The following is a 24,559-nucleotide window of genomic DNA, read 5'->3' as shown; positions in this document are numbered from 1 at the left end:
TTTTAAAGTATATCTAAGGTTAGGGATCTAATCAAGGAGTGGGTTCCACATTAGTAAAGAGACTTAATTTGCTCAATCCAAAACATGGTGGATGAAAATAATAATTTTTATAATATAGGATCAAAAGAAAGGGTGTCTATAAGAGAGGGATTATCTTATGGTTTTTAAAACTCCATAAATATTAATAAAATTAAAATATCCATGCTCTTCGGCTTCCCTTTCCGACTAGCCAATAACTTTGTAATATACTCCATCCAAACAATTCCGTTTTTACTTCCTTTTGCAATCATCAATCCATGCCATATAATTCCTTCCAAGAATGCTTCTAAGAATCTCTTGCACGCGTTGCAAAACCAAAGTCTTCTTCTTCAATGAACGGTGAACCCCAAGACATCCAAACCCAGCTACCACTCGCCATGTTCATCCTGCTCTCCTTCCTTCTTTTCCTCTGTCCAACCTCTCTCCTTACCGAATCCACATCCCTCCCATCCCTCCCACTCTCCACAAGCTCACGATGGGTTGTGGATGCTGCGGGGCGGCGAGTGAAGCTCGCCTGCGGGAACTGGGCAGCTCACATGGAGACTGTGGTGGCGGAGGGGCTCGACAAACAGCCCATCAAGACAATATCGGAGCGCATCGCATCTATGGGCTTCAATTGTGTGAGGCTTACTTGGCCTACTGATCTTCTCTCTGATCCGTCCTTGGCGTCCCTCACCGTTCGGGCGTCCCTTCTGCGACTTGGTTTGATGGAGGCCGCCGCCGGCGTCCAGGCCAATAACCCGGAGATCATGGATCTTACCCTGTTTCAAGCTTTTCAGGTCACTGTCTTTCAGCTGAGAGATTTTTAACTGTGCATGATCCGCAATTCTTGTACTTGTGGGTTTAAAATTGTGGTAACAGAATTCAAACATTGGACTAATCTTGAGGTGTTAATTTCTTATTATAACTTGTTTGATCTGATAAAATTTTGGTAACTTTTTCAGCAAATTTGATTGAAAAACAGCTTCTGTGCCTGCATTACTTGTATCTCTCACCAATTCAATGCTTTTGCTTTTGGGTCTTATTCCTTATTTCATGTTACGGAAATCAAGAGCCTTATTCAGGAATTACCTATTCGTTAGGCATTTGGCTTGTATTTTGGGATAACTTTGCAAACACTATTGAAAACCTTTTTCTTTAATTAATTTTGTTGTTTTTCGTTTTCTATGCTAAATTGCCTCTTAGGAGATTGGGTGTTTCAGGTAATGCAACTAATTGGCAATAAATAACAAGTAAAAGTTAGACATTCACTAGCTGATATATTACTGAATGTTCGAAGGTAAGCTAATATAATTACCTATAGTTACCAGTAGAGTATGATTTGTGCAGAATCTAATTTCATTGGTCTTGTCTTTGTACGATGTCAATACAAACTTAGCTAAAAACTGTTATATTTTAGTTAAAAGATCTTCTTTAAGCATTATGTTAGCTTAAACTTTTCTCTTGATAAATATTTGAGTAAAAAAAATTTCAGAGGATATCCCTGCTGTTCTATTATGTGAATTATATTTTAGAATTTTGTAAAAGTACTTTGGTCATCATTTAAATGGAAATTCATTTGACAAATATCAAATAAGTTTTGCATGGTTGGGGGGACTGAGATACTGAACCAAACATCCAATGAATCTAGCTAAAAGCTACAAGTTCTAGTTAAACTGGGAGCTTAATATGACATTAATGTTAATTGAAGCCAGCAAAACTACATAGATCCTGATCGATGAATTACTAAGTTCTTCATCACTGTTTCCCTGGACTCATGCTACATAAGAATTTGTCGACCCTATGACCAAGTTAACCTATGTCAACTGGCTGTGGTTCAGGTAACTCCTACTTTTGTTATGGACCATAAATTTCTGTGGAACAATTACCTTTGAAACCTTTGATTTTTATTTTATATATTTATATTGATAGTATAAGTTCTTGAGTAACATAAATTTGAGAACTCTTGAAGTAATCAGTCTTATCTGAGATTCCTGAAAGGATAACCACGATGTTGATTATATGTCATGCGATACTTTTTAGAGCAAAGGTTTTTTTTTTCCAAGGAGAAATGACACTTAATTACCTATTTATGTGATTGTGATTGTCCTAATACCATCATCCTGTGATGGTTTTGTACAATCTTAGCCTAATTTTTTTTCTGGACATACGCACTTTGACAGAAGTTTAACAATCGACCTGTGATGGTTCATGTTATCTTTCACCCTACCTGCATCAAAGTTAATTTCATACTTGTAGGACTTGAAGTTCATAACCAAAATCAAGCAATGAAGTACAGATGTTAAGTTTCTCGTCCTCCTCTTGATGAGACAAACCATGCCCTAACCTACAAGAGGTCCTTTAATATTTCACTATCATGTGCTACAATTTTTTAATTATTCTCTGGTGAATCTTTGAGATGAGCTTTCCATGGTCTTTTTAGAGCATTTCATGTATGTCTTTTAATGATGACTAATGTGCTGTTACACATTTCTTATCATGGAAACCTACTAGTTTATACTAGGGGTGTAATCGATCGAGTTCGAGCCGAGCAGTAGCGAGCTCGAGCTCGAGCTCGACTGAAAATTCGGTACTCGATACTCGGCTCGAGCTCGATCAAGTATTTATTTTATAGCTCAAGCTCGACTTGGTACACAAATCGAGCTACTCGAACTCGTTCGATTAAGCTCGAAAAAGCTGAAAATAACCATAAACATTATGCTCGAGCTCGAAAGTTTTTCCTCTTGATTTTTATCAAATAAATCTAATATTATATATATACATACATGCTCGATTAGGCTCGCGAGCACTTGAGCCAAGTATCACAATACTCGAACGCGGCTCGCTCGACTACTCGAGCTACTCGAGCTCGAGCTCGGCTCGACTGTGACCGAGCCGAGTTCGAGTTTTCACCGAGCCGAGCCCGAGTAGCTTGCGAGTAGAGGTGTATCATTTACACCCCTAGTTTATACCCTAGATGAGATTTATGTGGGCAATTTCTGAATTGCAACTTATAAGCTAGCACTTTGCATATTTCCTATCTTGGATAAGTCAGATGTTGTTCTTAACATGCAATGAAAATTCAACAGGCTGTGGTGTCAAATCTAGCTGACAGCAACATCATGGTTATACTTGACAATCAAATAACCAAACCTGGCTGGTGCTGTAGCAAGCTTGATGACAATGGCTTCTTTGGTGACAAATTCTTTGATCCTGAAGAGTGGTTGGAGGCTCTCACTAAAATGGCAACATTATTCAGAGGATCAACAAATGTAGTTGGCATGAGCCTAAGAAATGAGCTCAGGGGTCCTAATCAAACTCTCGATGGCTGGTACAAGTATGCTTAGTTATATAACTGTAAAGAAAAATATTCACTCAGTAGGATATGCTAAATTGACTCCATACATTCTTTTTCTATTTGGACAAACTAGATACATGCAAAGAGGTGCAGAGGCAGTGCATTCAGCAAACCCAGAAATTCTAGCTATACTGTCTGGCTTGGATTATGACAAGGACCTTAGCTTTCTTTCTATGAAGCAAGTAGAGTTGCCGTTTACTGATAAGCTAGTATTTGAGCTGCATTGGTATGGGTTCTCAGATGGCCAGGACTGGCAGAATGGAAATTCTAATGAAGCTTGTGGAAATGCAACTAGTAACTTTATTCGAAAGGGAGGCTTCTTGCTAAAAGATGGGTGGCCTTTGTTCCTGTCGGAATTTGGTGTGGATGTCATGGGTAACAGTCTAGCTGATAACCTCTTTCTCAGTTGCTTTCTTAGTGTGGCAGCAGAATTGGATCTGGATTGGGCTATATGGGCATTACAAGGTAGCTACTATCGCCGAGAGGGACAGCTTGATTTTGACGAGACTTACGGCGTGTTAAGCCGGGATTGGAGTAAGGCCAGAAATGAAAGATTTGTTTATAGACTTGCTGGTGTTCAGAAACCCTTTCAAGGTATTTTTACGATGAGTGTTCGTCTAAAATGCATGAAATAAGACATCATTGATTATGAAATTACTAAAAGCTGTGTTTTTTAAAATCTTGCAGGGCCTGGCCTTTCCAACGTCCCGCAGTACAACATTATCTTCCATCCATTAACTGGACTATGTATTCAAAAGAAATCTTTGTTTAAATTGGAGCTTGGTCCCTGTGCTCAATCAGATTCTTGGAATTACACACTAGAAGATGATATCATGGAAAAGAGCTCAGGATTTTGCCTACAAGTTGAAGACATTGGAAAGCCTCCGAAGCTCGGAACTCAATGTGGTGAGTCTAGTTCCAAATGGAAGCTGATATCTGACTCAAAAATGCACATTGCCTCTGAGATGGCCGTCAATGGGAGTGCTGTTTGTTTAGATGTTAGTCCTGAAGGTTTCATTGTAACCAATTTCTGTAAGTGTTTGAGATATGAAACGTGCAGCCCTGAGAGCCAATGGTTCAAGATTATAAGCAGCACCAGATATGAAACTGAACAAAAGGCCTTGATGGATCTACTTCCCACTGGAGCATTAGATGTATATACACCAATTGTTGGTCGGAGGAGATAACTTTAGGAAAATAAATTCTTACAAATTGTAAAATATCACCATGAATACTTTGATTTCATTTGTGTTCAATGGTAAAACTTTCAAACATTTTATTAAGGGTTGTTTGGTTGTCTGTAACTAAAATTACATATAAGTGAAATTACAGTGTAAGTGAAAATGCTGTATTTTATCTTGCATCATTGCTGTTTGGTTTGCTGTAACTAAGAACGATATATTTATTTTTTATTTGTTTGGTTAGATGTAAGTTTAAAAATATAATTACTATGTGAGTTGGTGAGATTACTCCATTACCTATTATTATTATTATTATTATTATTATTATTATTATTATTATTATTAATTATTTAAAACTCTTCATTAACATTAATTTAAATAATAATAATTAATTAATTTAATAAATTTAAAAATATTTAATATTTCTTTAATTTTATTACTTGAAAAAAATTATAATTAATTTTATAAAAATAATTATGATAAAATATTTAATTACATAAATACTAAACTATAAAAATATAATATTTATTTAATTTTATTACTTAAAAATATTTTTATAATTAATTTTTAAAAACAATGTAATATTTTCAATAATAAAAAATATTTTTTCATAAAAATATATAATCATATAATAGTAAATTATTAAAATATTTAATATTTATTTAATTTTATTACTTAAAAATATTTTTATAAATAATTTTTAAAAACAATATAATATTTTCAATAATAAAAATTATTTTTCATAAAAATATATGATCATATAAATAGTAAATTCTTAAAATATTTAATATTTATTTAATTTTATTACTTAAAAATATTTTATAAGTATATTTAAAACAATATAATATTTTCAATAAAAAAAAATTTTGTCATAAATTTTTTTAATCATATAAATATTTAATATTTCTTTAAATTTATTACTTAAAAGTATTTTTATAATTAAATTTAAAGATAACTTAATTTATTAAATATTTTTAATTGAATATAATGGTGAGTGAATACCACTTACTTTACTATATTTCAACTTACAACAAATTTTGCTGTAAGTTGAAATATTGTAAAAGTGGGTGAGATGTAAGTTCATTTACATGTATGTGGAACTTTTACAGCAAACCAAACAGTCACTTATATGTAAAGCCACTTACATTAGAGCTATCTACAACTACTTACAGGTAACCAAACAGCCTCTAAGTTATTTTAAAGGTTGGGGTAGCCATTGGAAGATGAATATCTAGAAGAGTTATTTCTCGGGTAATTTTTTTGGGTGGATACAGAACTATGGTATTTTTTTTTTTATTTTGAGTATTGGACTTTAATTTTTATTCACCGGGAGTTACCAAAAGGATTTCGGGGATAATTTGATGACATGTATGTCAAATTTGCCACATCGACTAGTTCGCGGTTTCATATACATATATGAGGACATGCCATGTCATCAAAAAGAGCCACGTGGCCACTATTATTAACTAGTTCACCGAACTGGCGTGGCAAGTGTTGCGTCAATAAGAGTGGTTAATTTGCTCTTTTTAATGACATATCTTGCCTGCATATGCAAATAACAGAGTGAACTAGTGTTGATGTGGTAAATTAATCTAGCGTATACATTATCAAATTCTCTCTAAAATACATTTAATATCCTCCAGTGAACATAAATTAAAATTAAATGACTAAAATGATATAAATTGAAGTTTAATGCTCAAAATAAAAAATGACTATAGTACACTATCCAGTCAAGACATTTACCCATCATTTCTCATTAGTAAAGCAATCATGAAGATAAATAGGAATAGCTATAAGACATTCCACATTGCCTCATGCACACCTAGCAATCATCCTGCGTTCCTGAGCATTAGAGTCAACCGAAAGCACCATAATAAGAAAAGAAAAAAAACCAACACAGTTGACATTGATCCTAGTAACACCGTAGTTTAACTTGAGCTTATAGCTATAGTTTGACAGGGAGACCTCATAATTCAAGAGTAGTTGCATACGATGGAGAAGTTCCAAATATAAAATTTATCATATTTACAAAGAGCATATAGGACTGTTTTTAAAAACTAAAACAAAAATTGGTTTTGCTTTTGATAAAGATTGAGGCTTTGCCATCTCTAATTGATTAAGTGGGCTTTAAAAAACACATTAAGGTTTTGTTTGGTGAACAAAATAAGAACAATAAAATATGATAGATTATCATATTCTATTATTATCTTTTGTTTGATGAGTCAATAGCATATAATATCTTAACCCACTTTATCCTACAAACAATAACTAATCATATGGGGAGAGTTCAGATACAAACGGGATGTGATTAAAAAAAATTAAATTTACTTTTTTTATCTTTTAGTTGGTTTCTCTCCTCGTTTAAGGTTTTATTTTATCCTTTCTTTTGTTCATCAAACCAAGGGCACCAATATTTTTGTCACGCCTCGAACCCGAAGCGTTGACAAATGGTCGTATACCTACAAGGGCCATAACCAAGTAGGCACGCAAGGCCTAAATACCTGTCTCACACTAGATAAAACAACATTTGACAAAGACACTAACTTTCAAAAGCAACAGAGAGGCACAATGCTCGAAATACAACGAAAACAAACAACAATTGTCTCACACGACAATTAAACAAAAGACAAGAAGTTCTAAGTCCACAACAAAGGAAGTTCATTAACTTGATAAACACTAGATGACGACTTGCTCACGACCTCGCTAAGCTGTCCACCACTCAACCCTACTCCTAATCTGAAAGGAAATGAGAACAACTTAATGAGCTTGGGAGCCCAGTAAGCAACCACTAAAAATATCAAGATCACAAAATTCAATAATTTCTAAAAACATACAAAATGTAAGATAATGAAATAATTATACAAATAAAACCCAGAAATAAAAAATAATTTAAAACGGATTTAATTTACCAAATTAACTAGCATATAAGTTCCCCAAACAACTAATACCAAACAAAACATCAAAATTCATTTATTTAAACTCGGTGATCCGAGTCAGATTTCAGAGCTCATATATTTACTCTTGGTGACCTAAGACTGAATATCAGAAGCCGTTATTCTTCACCGATGGAACTATGCAAAACTATAGCTTCTATGTCAGAAGTACGTGTCGACATGGTCAGTGTTTTAAACCCCAGTGATAGGGTTAGTGCATAGTTAAATGGGGACTACAAGTTTCCATAAAAAATATGTTGGGTCCGAAATTATCGTTAACGTAATAATACTGAAATTCAGTGATCCCGTTTTCAAACAAAAAAAATTCCAATTATTCCAAATAATAATATCTTTAACAAACAAATAAGAAAAATAGCAATATTTCTTGTTGGAAATATAGTACCATATCGGTTGTGTGATAGAAGTGTAATGTGTTTATATATAGGTATAGGGGTTGAGCCACTAAGTCTTCAGACTTTTTGGTGTAAGACCTCTAAGCCCATATAGAGCCCATATAGGGCCCACTAGTACCAAAATATAAAATCTTAACATGGTATCAGATAAATATAGTGGAGCCCAATATATATATTAAAAAAATGGACCTCTGAGACACAAGTGGTGTACAAGTCCATGTGAGTAGGACCTCTGCGACACAAGTAGTGTACAAGTCCATGTGTGTAGGACCTCTGAGACACAAAGTATTGTACAAGTCCTGGTAAACAGACCTATGGTGTACAAGTCTGAGCAAGTTCGACCGAGTTGAACTTGAGGAAGGGTGTTGGAAATATAGTACCACATCGGTTGTGTGATAGAAATGTAATAGGTTTATATATAGGCATAGGGGTGAGCCACTAAGTCTTGAGACTTTTTGGTGTAAGACCCCTAAGCCCATATAGGGCCCACTATTACCAAAATATAAAATCTTAACATTCCTATACATTAATCGGTAAAACAAAGCAAATTATCCATTAATTAAATAAGTATAGTTAATAACCCAAATAATTAATCAGATAACTAATTACATACAAGTGATCAAAAAGCTGGGTTTATAATTATAACTTTAAATAATGATTCCCAAAGAATTTAGTACCTCACAAATAAAAACAAAATAGTATACAAGCTAAACTCATAATAATCCGTATTTAAGCTCATTATCATAATTACAAAAATAAATAATTTATGAATATCTATAAGTTCTGAATTTGAAAGATAGTCATAATAGTCAAAACATGAATTTTTGAATAGTATAAGAATGCTTTTTTTCTTTAAACAGTAAAACCCGAATTAATTAAATAATTATGAATCAGAAATTTGCATATACATATATATATCGATTTATATGTGGTTTACTTACCTGGAGATCTCCAAAATCTAACTCTCATTCGAACACAAGATCAATCATTCTTGAACAACCCTAAAAGCATAATCAAAATAGCTCAAAACAATAATTTAACAATACCCAAAACATGGATTAAAGCACATAGCAAAATTCAAAGACTCACTTTCTACTCTATCTAACACTAAACATCTAATCACAAGATAATTTAGCCATACAATAGCCAAAAATCATGTTTCAAGGAAAATAACATTTCAATAAACACCTTGTGGGCATAACTAAAACAAAGCAATCAACCAAATAGACAAATAAGGGCACATGCTATCAATACAAACTAATATTCTTTACTAGCAAAGCAAAGAAGAATTAACCAGTTGGGCTAAAAAATATAATAAGCTAATATCATCTCATTTTACCCACAAACTTGGCAACCTAATTGCCAACAACATGGATCACCTTTTTGAAGCTCCAAACCAAAGACGATGGCATGGCTAACGATGAGGTCGACGGTGAGGTTAAGGAATAGGGAGTTCCGGTTGGGTGAAGAAATAAATGGAAGAGAAGGCTCTTGGCTTTAGGAAAGAAGATAGAGGGATTTGACGGGCTAAAAAATGTAAAAATAAAAGCAACCGTTTTTTTTTGTCCTTTCTTATTTAATGGAGGTGGTGTCTATCTTTTCTTTCTTATTTAAGGGAGGTGGGGTCCACAATTTTAAGTAGAATTTTTACCATCCGTAGAGGTTGAAGAGGTTCCCCATCAATCTCTTGAATCTCTTGAATCTCTTCTTTGGTTATGTCTTATCTTTATTCTCTGGTTGAATTTTTTTCCTTTTATTGTGATGTGAAAGAGGCTCAGATCTATTTATTTTGCTACATGTACAAAGTCTAGGCTATTTTTTATAATTTTTAGAATATTTGTCGGCATTATTTATAGGTTATGTATTTTTTAATAATTTAATGGAAACTAATAAATATATCGATAAGTAAATCATTAAGTAAAAAATCTAAAAAAATATCTATTTTATTATTGTTTTATTTAAAAAATATATAACTTTATTATGAAGAGTAATTATGTCTATTTACATGCAATTTATATCATATCCTACTAGTCCACTTCAAACGTGAAATATAATAAAAAAATTCATATCTAATGCCTTATTTGATGCACATCAAATATAAGATAGGATATGAGTTTATCATGCTCATATCTTTTCCTACCCTTATCTAGTTCTCATATTCTATCCATCCTTATCCTATTATGCTCATCAAACGGGCCTTAAGCTATGATCATATAGGCAAGTTTATTTTAAGTTAAATAAAAAGATATAATGAGTTATGATAGAAGAGTGATGGTGAGTTAAAAAGGAATAAAATTAATTTCCTAAATATTTTAGGGTGACCTCTATTTTAAGTAATTATTTCTTTTGATATAATATTATTTCCAAAGTGTGTGTAATAAATATGTCAACAAGCTCTCACCTTCTTTTGATATAATATTATTTCCAAAGTGTGTATAATATTATTTCCTAAATAATTATTTCTTTTGATATAATATTATTTCCAAAATTATTTCTTTTGATATAAAATTAATTTCCTAAACGTCAACAAGCTTTCACCAATTTTAAATTTTTGGTAGTGCTCATTGTATCTCTGCAACAGAGCATCGAGCAATCCCCTCTCTTGTAGTATAGGTTCAATTTCCATTAACGATGCGAAAGGAGTACTCCGGATGATTTCTAAATGCCTAGAACTCATGTTTTGTCTTAACTCAGCAATCGTTTCCGCTATAGAGACCAAATAACACCTGCCGTTTACAAGGTTAGTTGCCATATGTCCAATACCTTCACCAAGAAGGATTAAAGAACTATCAATAATATTTAAGTGGAAACTAGAAATTATAAGTGGAAACACATTTATTTAAATGAAAACCGATTAATTTAAGGGGTCAACAACACAGGCAAGAAAAAGACAAAGCTAAAACTAAAACCAAATGTTTATAAACATCATCTTCCATTTGAGAAAGAATGACAACTTTCCAAATTTAAGCCTGGATCATACACAACAAATAAAAATTAAAAAACCTTCAATTACGAAAACCCTAGAAACCCAAAAAAGCGATGTAAACAACCCTACAATCTTCCATTAATACCTTCAGGTTCGCTGATTCAAGAGTATGGAGATGGTGTCAAGGAAACAACAATGAAGACCCGGGGAATGCTCTGGCAAACTTCTTCTCAATACCTTCAGTTGAACAAAGGGCTTCAATGTGTGTAACTCTCAGCATCTGAAGGGGAAAGTCTCAGAATGTGAAGGGGCAACTGAGAGAAGGTGCGCATAGGAACCAACACTCCCTTCTCGGGATTCGTGGCCGCTTCCACTTCCCAACGTGGAGAGAGAACACATCATTGATGTAACTGGCAAGGCATTTCGGTCTTTTCTCCTCAAAATTCACGGAGTTAGCAACCGCAAGGACCAAATATTCATATGTATGAAAGAGGAGGGATGAACTGTGAATATTCAAACTAGAAGGGTGTTTCTGTGAATACCTGAACTTTGGAGGGACTTTTTGTTCATTTCCAGTATAATAAATCATGTTTAGTAATACTTATTTTCTGTTTTTAATTTTTTTTTCTTTACCTATAATAATAGCTTATATATTATAAAAAAATGTTTGTTTATATGTTAGTTTTAAATTGGTTAATGTGATAAGTTTGCACTTGAATATATATATATATATATGTCTTTAGAGAGAGAGATAGAAAGAGATCTCAAGAAAAAAAAACCTCTTTTTCCTAGGCTTGAACCCTTGAGTTTTGGGTATCAATTGGTGAGAGGCGCTGACTTTAAGTGAGACAAAAGGCTTAGGTCGTGGGTTTGACTACGAGGGAGTGCGAATTAATTCCCAACTAAGCAAAACAATACCTGGCTTGTGCACAGTTCTGTTCTGGGTCTCACTGAGGTGGGCCGGTCTCTCACACAATCATTCTTCTTTTATCTTATTAATTTTTGTTTTTTATGGATTAATTTATTATAATATCTTTTAATAAAACAAACGTTGAATGCATCCTATTTTGTATTAATTAGACATTCTCCCCGGCTTCACATCGGAGTTTTTAAAATTTTGTGTGGAGTTTTGAGACAATATCATATATAAAATAATATAATTAAACAATTCCTATCAAAGAAACTGTTTTATACCTTAGATTTCAAAGGTCTTATGATCATTTATTGCATAAATAATTAGGTTTAATTAATGTTTTTCAATTATTAATATTATATAAATATAAATAAAAACTTAAATGTTATAAAAAAATTAAAATTTTTCTTTGAAATGCTCTCGGAGTAGATTATACATCTACTTTAATAGTATGTATAAATTTATTAAAAAGTTCATTGTATAAAAAATAAATAAATAAAACAAAGGCATCAAATGAAATCAAGATATAAACATATTTTTATAATTTTTTAAAATAAGTATTTTTAATAATTAATCATGAATTTATAGATTTTAATAATATAAAACTTTATTTAAAAATATTTAAAATTTATTAGCATTAATTAAATCACTTTTTAGTTGATTTAAAGAATTTTTCTAATTTAAAATTATATATATATATATATTGATCGTCCCTTTTAACTAGTGATAATTTCTTTTTTATAAAAGAGTGACTTTTTTTTTTCGATAATATGCACAAAGCACCCCATATATACACTTTATATTTCAACGATGTAATAAGAGGAAGCCAAATACATTAATAGGTCAGATACTAAGGGTGGAGTTGGAAATTACTTTTAAAAGGGTAAGTGAAAAAAAAATATCATGAGTGTCAAATAATAATTTTAATAAATATTTTTTTAAAAAATATAATTTTTATATTACATATATTTAACTTTGTATACATCATGATCAAACAATATATATATAAAATTTTTTAAACATTATTTTATTTTATGCAAATATATACACTAAAGAGATCACCAAATAACAGATTTTTGTAAATATTTTTAAAAATACAATTTTTTAAAACTACATAACGTAATTTATAGAAAACCAGATCTATGACTCCTCTTTCGAACTTTGTAAAAATATTTAATAATTTTTTTTATATAATAAATATTATTTGACAATATGACATGGTTGGTTGGATGTAATATATCATTGTGGGGCATATTTATCATCTTTTTTATTAGTAGAATACCCTATTTAGTCATGTATTATACTAAATTTGTCCCTTTAGTTTCTCTATTTTAATTTGTTCTCAGGAGATCTTAGTATTATTCATCAAGACATGGCTTATTTTTAGTCATGGGTTTAAAAATTTTATTGTTTATTTATTATATAATATAAAGATAGGTTAGTAATTACCTTAAAAGATTGCTGCATGTTGTTCTAAAAATCACTAAATTGAGGCAATTCAACAAATGAGGACGAGCCACATCTCGATGAAAGGCTCCATATTTATCTAGGAGTATAGAGAGTAGAAATGGAATATTGTAGACGATCTCGCTTAAAATCTTCATCCCATTACAAATGAAGATCTCGTTGGTCACATTCTCCATGGTCTTGATAGCTCTTATATATGGCCCATTCGTTATTGCCTTCATGATGAAAATGGAGGATGTTCTTGTCGATGAACTTGTTGGCTTCCTTCTTCAGGAGGAGGAGCGGCTTGCTCTTGACACCACGTGGCACGCTCACCCTTCCATCTTGCCCTCGCCAATGCCCTCCTTGGTCCCTACCCCTTCGGCCAATGCTACTTCCATTCGTTATTTTTCTCATATCAACCACTCGCCATCTCGCCATGGTGACTCTCGTGGTCATGACAATAGCCGCAAGCGTGATAACCGACGCTCCTCTAACGCTTCTTCTGGCATGTCTCGCCGTCGCACTCAGTAGCAAGTTTGTGGGAAGATGGGACACCCAGCAATTGACTGTTTTAATCATAACAATCACACTTATTATCCGCCTCGACAATTTCTGTCTCATCCTTCTGAGCGGTTAGCTAACTATCTGTCAACATCTGCTATTGTTGATCCTTCCTGGTACTTCTACAGTGGTGCTACCGATCATGTCACCACAGATTTGAGCTAGCTCACTAATTCAATTGAGTAACGCGGTGATGACAAACTCCTCGTTGGTAATGGTAGCCAATTATTTATTTCACATTATGGTTCTACTATTTTCCCTGCTATGTCTAATTCCATCTACCTCAAAGACATTCTTGTTGTTCCTCAACTTACCAAGAGCCTTCTCAGTGTTTCCAAACTTATTTGTGATAATCCTATCTTTATAGAATTTTATCCTGACCATTGTATTTTAAGGCTCTACAAGGCATACCCCTCCTTCGGGGGGATCATTGACCATGGCCTCTACTGTCTCTACACATAATCATCATCATCAGCCCAGACCCCATCTACTGCACTGCTTGGCACCCTCACGACTCTACATGGTTGGCAGCATCGCTTGGCTCATCCTCATGAATACATCTTTCATCGTCTAGTGTCTCAATTTTGTCTTCCTGTTAGTTCCAATAACTTTCCTACAGTTTGTAATTCCTTTCAGTTAGGAAAGAGTCATCATTTTCATCTTCCAAGCTCTCGTATTAGTTCCCGCAAACCATTCGATCTTGTGTACTTGGATGTTTGGGGTCCTGCCTCGTTTGTGTCCTTTAGTAGAAATCGCTGTTTTGTGTCCAACGATGATGCTACTAAATTTATTTGGATTTATTTCCTTAATCACAAATCTCAAGTGTTTAACGTCTTTCTTAACTCAAGGCTATGGTTCAAACACAATATATCCACCTTTCTATCTTCTCATGGTATCTCTCATAGTGTCTCCTGCCCTTACACTCAGGAGCAAAACGGGGCTGCCGAATGCAGAAATAAAGTCATCGTTGAAAAGGGTTTATCACTTCTCGCTCATTCCTCCTTACCCTTCTAATTCTGGAAGCAAGTCTTCCATACCGCTACCTTTCTCCATAACCACACTATTACTGCTTTACTGAACTACGAATCTCCTTATCAAAAACTATTCTCTAAGATTCCAGACTATGCCTTCCTCAAAACTTTTTTGGTGTCTTTATTATCTTTTCTGATGACCTTATAACAACCATAATCTAGATTTCCAGTCTCTTCCTTGTGTGTTTCTAAGTTTCAGCTCCAAGTATAAAGGTTATCTCTGTCTCCATGTTCCTTCTTCTCGCCTTTACGTTGCTCATCATGTTATGTTTAATGAGGATGTTTTCCCCTAGGCTAACCATGTTGAATCGTCTGTAGTGCCTCTCATAACCAAGACCACCGAACCCACCTCTATACCATCCTTTCTCCTTGAGCAAGTCACGCCCCATCTCCACACCATCACCACCCCTCATCAGTTATTATTCCTTTTTCCCCCGTCTCCTCCCACTGATCGTCCACCATGGACACCTCCTGGGCCTTATCTTAACACCCCCACCTACTTTCAGGCCTCAGATACTACCTCTCATCACATGACCACCAAGGCCCGAACACAAACCCTCAAACCAAAATTCTTCCATACCACCCGTCATCCTATTATCCCAGATTCTACATCCTCTCCCCTCCAGGAACCCACCACCTATCATCAAGCCAGCAAACACTCTTGTTGGTAACAAGCTATGCAGGCTGAATATAGTGCTTTAATGCATAATAATAAGTGGGTTTATAGGCTCAAAAGGAGAGCTGATGGTTCTATTAAGCACTATAAAGCTCTACTTGTTGCGAAGGGCTTCCACCAGGAGGAAGGAGTTGACTATTGTGACACATTTAGTTCGGTTGTCAAACCAACAACAGTTCGGCTTGTTCTCACTCACTCTAGCTTTATCCAAGGGATGGTCTATTCATTAACTTGATATCAACAATGTTTTCCTCAATGGTCAATTGTAGGACACTGTATTCATGGAGCAACTGAAAGGGTTCGTTGATTATGCTTTTTCACTCCATATCTGAAACTTCACAAAGCTATATATGGTCTCAAACAAGCGGCCCGTGCATGGTTTAATAAGCTCAAAACTTTCCTTCTCTTTACTGGCTTTCGGGCTTGTTATTCTAACACTTCCTTTTTTGTTCATCACTTACCCATAATGACTATCTATCTACTTGTCTATGTTGATATCATTATCACAGGCAGTGATCCACCTTCATTTCTCGGTTTATCAGAGTACTCAACAACATGTTCTTTTAAGAGGATTATGGACCACTGCATTACTTCCTGGGTGTTGAAGTACTCAAGCGTGAGTGTGGTCTATTTCTGTCCCAATCTAAGTACATACGGGACATTCTTTCCCATTGCAACATGACTGATGTGAAGCCTTCACCAACACCTGCTGACTCCAACTCTTGCCTTTGCAAGGCTGGGACTCGTGCTGATGATGCTCGTCTCTATCATTAGGTTATTGGGTGACACACCCCTTGCGTGTGCGTACCACAAGTGCACGGGTCATCGAAGTAATAAAATACCCCGGTGAGTTGGTAGTCGAATCCACAGGAAATAGATGCTCGAAAACACAAGTATTGCTACTTAACTATAGTGAAAACCAAGTTGTGACGTTGATTCAAATTATCAATGCAAATAAAAGTAAAGAGAAGAGGGAACAAGCAAGAATATGAAAGAAAGGTAATCGACGGTAAAATGGGGTACTCGGATAATGCTCACCCTAGGACTATTCTTTCGAGTGCAAGACTACTATTATGCCTCCTAATCTAAGTTTAATGAGTCATGGAAATCCAAATACACATGGTCCCAAGCCTAAGGTCAACCGTGACTAGCCCTCAACATTATGCCCGGCAAAAGGAATATTCTCAACACCTCACACTGTGTGGAACTGCTTGGAGCTCTTGGGATTCCAAGTGATAAGCCCTATTCCCTAGTATAAATCTAACCCTTTGGTCCAGGCGAAAGACCCCTGGTCATGATTAAGCCCCAGCACCAAGGATTACTTTAACACTTCACTCTATTGCTTGCACAACTAAGCCCAAGTGGAGTTTGTCTCTTGGCACTACACTCTACCGTGACCACAAAGAACTCTTGGAACATGGAGGTAGGATAAATCACGTCGGAAGTGAAAGGGGACGTTCCACTACCTCTCTACTCACTCTCTCAACCATCTTCAATCTCACTAAGTCTAATCCTAATGAAGTTGGCACCCCTCCAAAGAATTACCTAGATGGATTCTCAATCATAGTGTCACTCTAAGGGAAAATCAAATAAACAAGCACATGAGTTGAAACTCAATTAAAACATCAATTAAAAAAAAGCATAATAAGAGTCAGTGAAACAAAATCATCCTAGGGTTTACAAGTCCAAGCACACACTAGGGATTTAGCTCTCCATGGAGCAATACAAAATCAACAATGAAATTGAAAGTAAGTGTAAGCAATCCATAGAGAAAACACCATTATCATCCGTGTCGATGGTCTTGAGCAGCCACTTTGTCTTCTCCAAAGGTTCCATTGTGAAACCTCGGGCACACGTCGCTAAATCGATGCTGACAAAAGCTCCCCTAATAGTTCTCTTTCAAAGGAACTCGATGTCGAATGCCGTAGAACTGCTCCTAAAACCCAGCAAAAGGCTCTCTAAACCATAGCTGCACTCTCCCCAGACAATGAACATAAGATAGGAAGAAGATTCCCAGAATAAAACTCTCAAAGTGTTATTTATAGGGCTCAAATCGGGCATCCACACGGCCGTGTGGATTTCCAAGTTTTGTTTTCCTGTGTGTTGTGAACAATAACTGCTAAATTGATTTTGCTACAGTAAACAGTTACAGTACTTCACCGAAAATACTCCCGAATTCACTTTTTTCATTGAGGCCGCATGATTGGGCACACATCCATGTGGTAGATCATGTGGCATCTTCAATGAAACCACATTGATGAAGCTCTTAACAATGTTGCACAAGTCGGAACATATGAGTGTGACTTCCATTATGCCTCTCCACTTTGTGTATTCACTTGAGCATAATGGAGGTTGGCACACACCCACATGTCTTTGAGGACAACTTTGTCTTCACCCTTGTTCAATCCAAGAACTTCATCAATAATCACGTTCGCAGTCTACTTTTGCTTCCTTTCTTCCAAACTTGTCTCCATAACCCTAAATGCACAAAAAAACACAAATACACATGAATGAGATATAAAATATGACAAAAGTAATGCTCAATGTAAGAAAAATATACTTCATATTTCTTATACACAAGCACTTATCAAACTCCCCCACACTTAAGCTTTTGCTTGTCCTCAAGCAAAAATAAAATATTCAAGCATATAAGAAAGAAAATTGAAAGTTCTTGGCATTAGGTTCACTAAAAGCATGCAAAAGTGGCATTCTACAAGTGAGGAAAAATTCATACGCTAAGTAAGAATAATCATTGCTCTAGCTAAAAATCTTGAGTAAAAAAGGACAACAACCCCCGATATTGTGTAAGTGTGTGTAAACTTACTCAAGTCAACCCAACATGTGCTTCTCAAAGCTCTTATTAAGAGGGACTTATTTATATACACAAAGAAATGGTAGTAGCTTCACACATCCTCTAAGGTAGCCCTTTCCTAGGTGGCCGCCAAGGTAGCTTTCACACTTTCATGGTGGTAGCTCTTTCTACCAGGATAGTAGCTTTCACTCATCCCATTTGATAGCTCTTTCTCTCATTAGGGTATAACTAGTATGCCACTTATGAGAGTAGCTTCATACTTCATAGGTGGTAGCTCTTTCCATCCCCAATGCACAAACAACATAGACACCTATTTTTCTTTTTTATTCATTTTCTCCTTTTTTTTAGAGAACTTAAAACAAGAAACATGCTAAAACAAAAACAATTCCTTAAACGTCAAACTTGAGTTTCCACAAGGTTTAATGAATGAGTAGTGCAACAAGTGTTAATCGGGCAAAAATTCCTAAAAATTCAAGTAAAACTAGAACATGATAGTATTCAATGTTACAAAATTCTCCTAAACTTAAGAATATAACTATTGTACTAAGGTGAACTGCCATTAGCTACATGAGCATGAACAATGAAAGTATAAGTATACAACATGTGTAATATGATCTCCCTTCCACACTTAAGATGTGCATTGCCCTCAATGTACGCAAGCAAGCATAATAAAGAAATATAACAATCAAAACATGTGTGTGGAGATGGGCAATTGAAAAAAATACTCCCCTGAATTCCTAGTATACGTTTGATGGAGCCAAATTCATCGAGAGTTGAGTTCCAACGGTTTATGGAGCACACACGGCCATGTGAAAAGCCACATGACCATGCCCATGACTATTCCTCAATTCCAAGTCTCACAAGACCATCAGCAAGTATACATAAGGGGGGTTCAGTAAAGCTCAACAAAAACAAAATAAAATCGAGTCTATAAAGATACAACTCAAAATAGCTGAAAAGCAAAAAGATAAACTCAGAAGGAGAGTCATTTTTGAGTGATAGAAGTCCAAAATAAAATGCAGAAACAAAAATGCTAAAACATAAAGATAAATAAAAATAAAGATGCCTCAAGAGTCGCTATCCTGCTCTACTGGCTCTGCTGGTGCTGGCTCTGCTGGTGGTGGTAGTGGTGGTGGTGATGGTGCTGCTGGTGATACTGGATGTATCACTGGACCTTAGGGTCTCATGATGAAAGGTGAGGTTACATCTCGCTCAAGAATCTGCTGTAATATCTCAAGACTCGTCATCACCTCAGCATGGTTCATAGCTTGTGTTACCTGAACCTCAGACAAGTCACTCTGTAACACCCCACAACACTCTTGAGCCTCTCAAAATGATCATGGGCTCGAGATGGAGAAAAGATACGCACTGGAGGTGGCTCCTGTGCTATAGGGGTGCCTTTGTCTCCATTTGCTCTAGCTGTGGCTGAAGAGCAGGCTGAGACCCCTCGGCTGCATCACCCTTACCCTCGCCTGTCTCTGGTGGTAGCATGATCATGACATAAATACCATCATTGTACCTGCAGATCATGTCCATCAATCGCATCGTCTCTAGGCTGAGGGTAGATGGTATTATGATCTTCTCAGCCCCTCTGATAGCGCCCAAGAGACCCATTCCCATGATGATTTGAGTGATATAGGGGCCTGAGAAGAGCACTCCAACCTTGGCATACTGTCCCTGATGACGCATGTACTATGCCATGATGTGTCCCAGGTGGAGTGGCTCGCTCGGTACCATGGAGTATAGATATAACAACTCTTGTCTGCTCAAAACTCTAGTGCTATCGCCATGGGCGTTCATTGATTGGCTGAGAATGGCTTGGATATATCTGTAGGTTGGTCGGGAGAGACATGTGGCCATGGAAACTCCCAGCTCATAATTTCCCTGGCAACACAATGTCCTGTAAGCGCACTGAGGAGTCAAGCTTCCAGGGTAATCTGTCGGGAGCCGCTTATAGTCCTCTGTGTCAGTGTAAGCCTCCTCGAAGGGCCCAAGTTTGATAAAAAATTGAGTCACGCTCATGCTATAGTACTGTCCGAAGGCTCTGATTTGAATAACACCAATACTATCAAAGCTGGAGTAGGAACGATCGAACTCGAACGATGCTAGCACCTCTAAAGTAAGCATACGAATAGCCGCCTCTCGAATCGACAATAATCGCCTCTAGCTACCCACTGAGATCAACTCGTCAACCTCGTCGGCCATCTCATCCCCCAACTGAATCTCTCTCAACGCTTTCAAGTCGAGGAATCTCGACTGTCCAAACTTAAGCTTTGACATGCACTCAAACGAACGAGATGTTTGGGGATCACAAACTCCATGTGCTCAGGAAAATACTCACGGGGATGCTTGCCGGCCGCATTCTTTGATCTAGCAGCCATTCCTGCAAAGATTTAAAAAGAAATTATCAATTAAAACTCAGAAAACCAAATCTGCAGGAATCCACACGGTCGTGTCGAAATTTCACACGCCTATGTCGATCTTCGGGGCATTACAGCAGCATGGCTAAAAACTCGAGAAAAATCCACAATACATCACAAAAGCTTTGAAACACATTCTACAAACATTCACAAGGGCATCCACACGCCCCTATGTGCTCTCGGGATGACCCTTTTGCCTCTGAATGCATCCACATGGGCGTGTGAAAATTACCCCACACCCATGTGCCCAACCCACAGGTGCACACACACACCCTTGTGGCTTCTTTGTTCTCTCAAGAAAAATTTCTAAGTGTTCCAAATGCCCCTGTGGAAATTTCACACGGGTGTGTGGATGTTCACAGGGGGCTCACATGGGCACTCAAAAGCCCCTATGTTTTCTTGGCATAGAACGTGTGCCACCCACAAGGTCATCCAAAGGGGTACGCACATGCCCCTGTGTCTTCTCGGGATGGAGACCTTTCACTCTGCAGAGATCCACACTCCTGTGTGGAAATTCCCCAAGGGCGTGTGAGCGCCAGAAGGTCGCTCACAGGGGCATTCACACACCCCTTTGTCTTCTATAGATAGAGAAGTAGAGCTCTAAACAGAAACACACGCCCTTGTGGAAATTCCACAAGGCCATGTGTCTTCTATGCATGACTCAGAAAAATTGCAGACTTTGCAAAAAATTCTGCAACACTAACATATTATACAGAGACTACCAAAATAGTGGAAAACTGACCAGGGATTCATGAGAATATGCTCAAATGACCTTAAACTTTGCCAATCACAATGAAACACACTAAAACACCAACGATCTACAAGAAAAACACAACAATAGCATGTAAAAATCAAGATAACAACACTAAAGCTTTTATTCATGCAAACACTAAACTTAAACCTAGAAAAAAAAAGTAAATGACTTGGGTTGCCTCCCAAGAAGCTCTTCTTTAACGTCACTAAGCTTGACGTACTTGCCCTTATCTCAAGGGGGTTCATGACTGAATGTTTCCCTCTTAGTAACAACTTGAAAGCATGATGAACAAAATTTTTGCAAGGTAGATGGGGAATTATCGAGTTTGTTACCACACAAGGGTTCCTCACCCTTAATTCGTGAATGCTTATCCCCACTAACATTGGGGCACTTCTTGTCATGTCTCCTTGACCTTTTAAGCTTTTGGATCATCCTCTTCATGACTCCTGGGGTAGGTTGCACCTTGTCCACTAGACCAAGTGACAGAATTTCTTCATTCTCCATTTCTTGATCTAGCCACCGCTCTAATGGGTCCGAACACAATATTTCCTGCACATAATCATCAATCAACTCGTTAGTGGTGTCAAGAAAGTATAAAGTATCATCAAAATCAAGAAAATGGTGCATGGCTTTGGCGAGGTGATATGTCAGCTTGTCATCTCCCATTCTTAATGTCAATTCCTCACCATCCATGTCAATGAGAGCTTTGGAAGTGCGCAAGAATGCCTCCCAAGTATCAATGGAACCTCGACAGCCTCATCAACATCTAACACCACAAAATCTATGGAAAAAATGTACTTATCAACTTTCATAAGCACATCCTTAATGATGCCCCTTGGGTGTCTAACTGATTGATCTGCCAATTGAAGTGTCATCCGAGTGGGCCTAGGCTCTCCCAAGCCTAGCTTATGAAAGAATGTACAAGGCATGAAATTGATGCTAGCCCCTGAATCCGCCAATGCCTTTTTTTCCACACAAATTACCAATGTTGCATGGAATAATGAAGCAACCGGGGTCTTTCTTCTTGTTCTGCACATTCTTTTGTAACACCGCCGAGTATGAAGCATTTGAGATCACAGATGCACTCTCCTCCAACTTCCTCTTGTTTGTCAAGCGGTCTTTGAGAAACTTTGCATAGTGAGCCATTTGAGACAACGCCTCCACAAATGGGATGTTGATGTGCAACTGCTTGAATAGACCCAAAAACTTCTTGTATTGCTCATTATTTTGGTCATTTTTCAGCCTTGAGGGATAAGGAATTCTTGGCTTGTAAGATGGGGGTGCCACTTCCTTCTCTTTAGCTCTTTCCTCAACCTCCACTTCCTTGGGTGACTAAACTATTATCTTCTCAGTAGGGAGCCTACTGTCAACTTTAGGACCACTCCTCAAAGTGATCGCCTTCCCATGCTCTCTTGGATTTGTCTCCGTGTTGCTAGGCAAACTCCCTTGAGGTATTTCTGAAAGTGACTTCGCAATTTGTCCCACTTGGTTCTCTAAATTATGCAATGATGCAGTGTGGTTGTGAAGTGTGGCTTCAACTAACTAAAATCTAGTATCCAAAGATTGAATAAACTTGGTCAAAGCCTTTTCCAAATCAGTCATCCGGTTCTGCAACCTTGAAACTCTGTTCTCCATATTCGGGACTTGTTGTTGTTGTTGGAAACCCAGTAGTGCCATGGCCTTCTATTGCCATTGATTACTCCAAGAAAGGTTTGGGTGGCTCCTCCACCTCGGATTATAGGTATTGCTCTACAGATTTCCTTGACCTCTCATTGCATTGCCTACAAAATCCACCTGTTCCACTGAAGTTGTGCCACCAATAGCAATCAGGCAATCAGACGAAGCATGTCCTCCCCCACATCTAGTGCAACTCATCATTGTCGCCAATCTAGGAGAAGTTAGAGTATCTAACTTCTTGCTCAAGGACTTAACTTGGGCTGCCAATGATGTGACTGTATCAATCTAATGAAGTCTGGCTACCATCTTCTTGTCTCGTGTGTTACACTGATAACTATTTATAGCCATCTCTTTAATTAGCTGTCGGCCTTCTTTAGGGGTTTTACTTCCTAAGGTACCTCCTGATGCAGCATCGATTAATTACTTTGTGCTTGGGTTCAAACCATTATAGAAAGTACAAATAATCATCCAATTGGGGAACCCATGCTGAGGACATATCCACAGGAAATGTTTGAACCTATCCCATGTCTCAAAAAGACACTCCAATTCCATTTGCACAAAAGAGGATATTTCATTCTTGAGCTTCACAGATTTTCCAGGAGGGAAATATCGGGCAAGGAAAGCTTCTACTATCTCCTCCCAAGTAGTGATCAATGCTCTAGGTAATGAATGTAACCATTGCTTTGCTCTCCCCTTCAAGGAAAATGGGAAGACCCTCAACTTGATGGCATCATCTGTGACTCCATTAATCTTGAGCATGTCACACACTTCTAAGAAATTCTCAATGTGGTTGTTCGAATCCTCATCGGCCAAACCCTTAAACTGTGCCGACTACTGCAGCATTTGGATGAAGCTTGGCTTGAGCTCAAAACTCTGAGCTATAATCGGTGGCCTCACAATGCTAGACTGCGTGCTAAGAACTGTGGGTCTTGCATAATCTGAGAATGTCCTTTGCTGCTCATGTTGTTTTGCCATAATGTAAGACCCTTTCAAATTCCATCTCAGCTTGATTTATTTGTTCGTGTACAGGTTCCTTACCCCGTCTATGAGTTTTTCTTCGAATTTCCAGATCATCTTCAACCAATGTCGAAGGGTTGTCTCTGCTCATAACCTAGAGCTGTAATCAAAGAAAGAAAGAAAAACAAATCAGAACGATATAAGAATAAGAAATTGTAAAATAGAATAATTGATGAATAGCTAAAATAGCAAAGTGCAAATGCTTCCAAAACTTGACATACTCCTTGCGTGTGCATACCATAAGTGTATAGGTAGTCGAAGTAATATAATACCCCAGCTGCTCATGTTGTTTTGCCATAATGTAAGACCCTTCAAATTCCATCTCAGCTTGATTTATTTGTTTGTGTACAGGTTCCTTACCCCGTCTATGAGTTTTTCTTTGAATTTCCAGATCATCTTCAACCAATGTCGAAGGGTTGT

General features: G+C 36.7%; 1 protein-coding gene and 1 non-coding gene across 2 annotated transcripts; both read left to right on the top strand.

Annotated features, from left to right (window-relative positions):
• The first annotated feature begins 212 nt into the window (after positions 1-212).
• Positions 213-4,721, top strand: LOC120262081 (glycosyl hydrolase 5 family protein-like). Its single transcript, XM_039270136.1, has 4 exons — positions 213-818; positions 3,108-3,355; positions 3,450-3,970; positions 4,064-4,721. Exons 1-4 carry the CDS (start codon positions 372-374, stop codon positions 4,561-4,563), a joined length of 1,716 nt encoding a protein of 571 aa, XP_039126070.1. The 5' UTR covers positions 213-371; the 3' UTR covers positions 4,564-4,721.
• Positions 4,722-23,600: 18,879 nt separating this feature from the next.
• On the top strand, positions 23,601-23,707 carry LOC120262709. Its single transcript, XR_005536965.1, has one exon. It is a non-coding gene; the product is annotated as a small nucleolar RNA R71 (small nucleolar RNA).
• Positions 23,708-24,559: the final 852 nt, after the last annotated feature.

Source organism: Dioscorea cayenensis, chromosome 5 (genome assembly GCF_009730915.1).
Source record: "Dioscorea cayenensis subsp. rotundata cultivar TDr96_F1 chromosome 5, TDr96_F1_v2_PseudoChromosome.rev07_lg8_w22 25.fasta, whole genome shotgun sequence".
Taxonomy (NCBI): domain Eukaryota; kingdom Viridiplantae; phylum Streptophyta; class Magnoliopsida; order Dioscoreales; family Dioscoreaceae; genus Dioscorea; species Dioscorea cayenensis.
The sequence above is the reverse complement of the archived record's forward strand: the minus strand, read 5'-3'. Positions and strand labels throughout refer to the sequence as shown.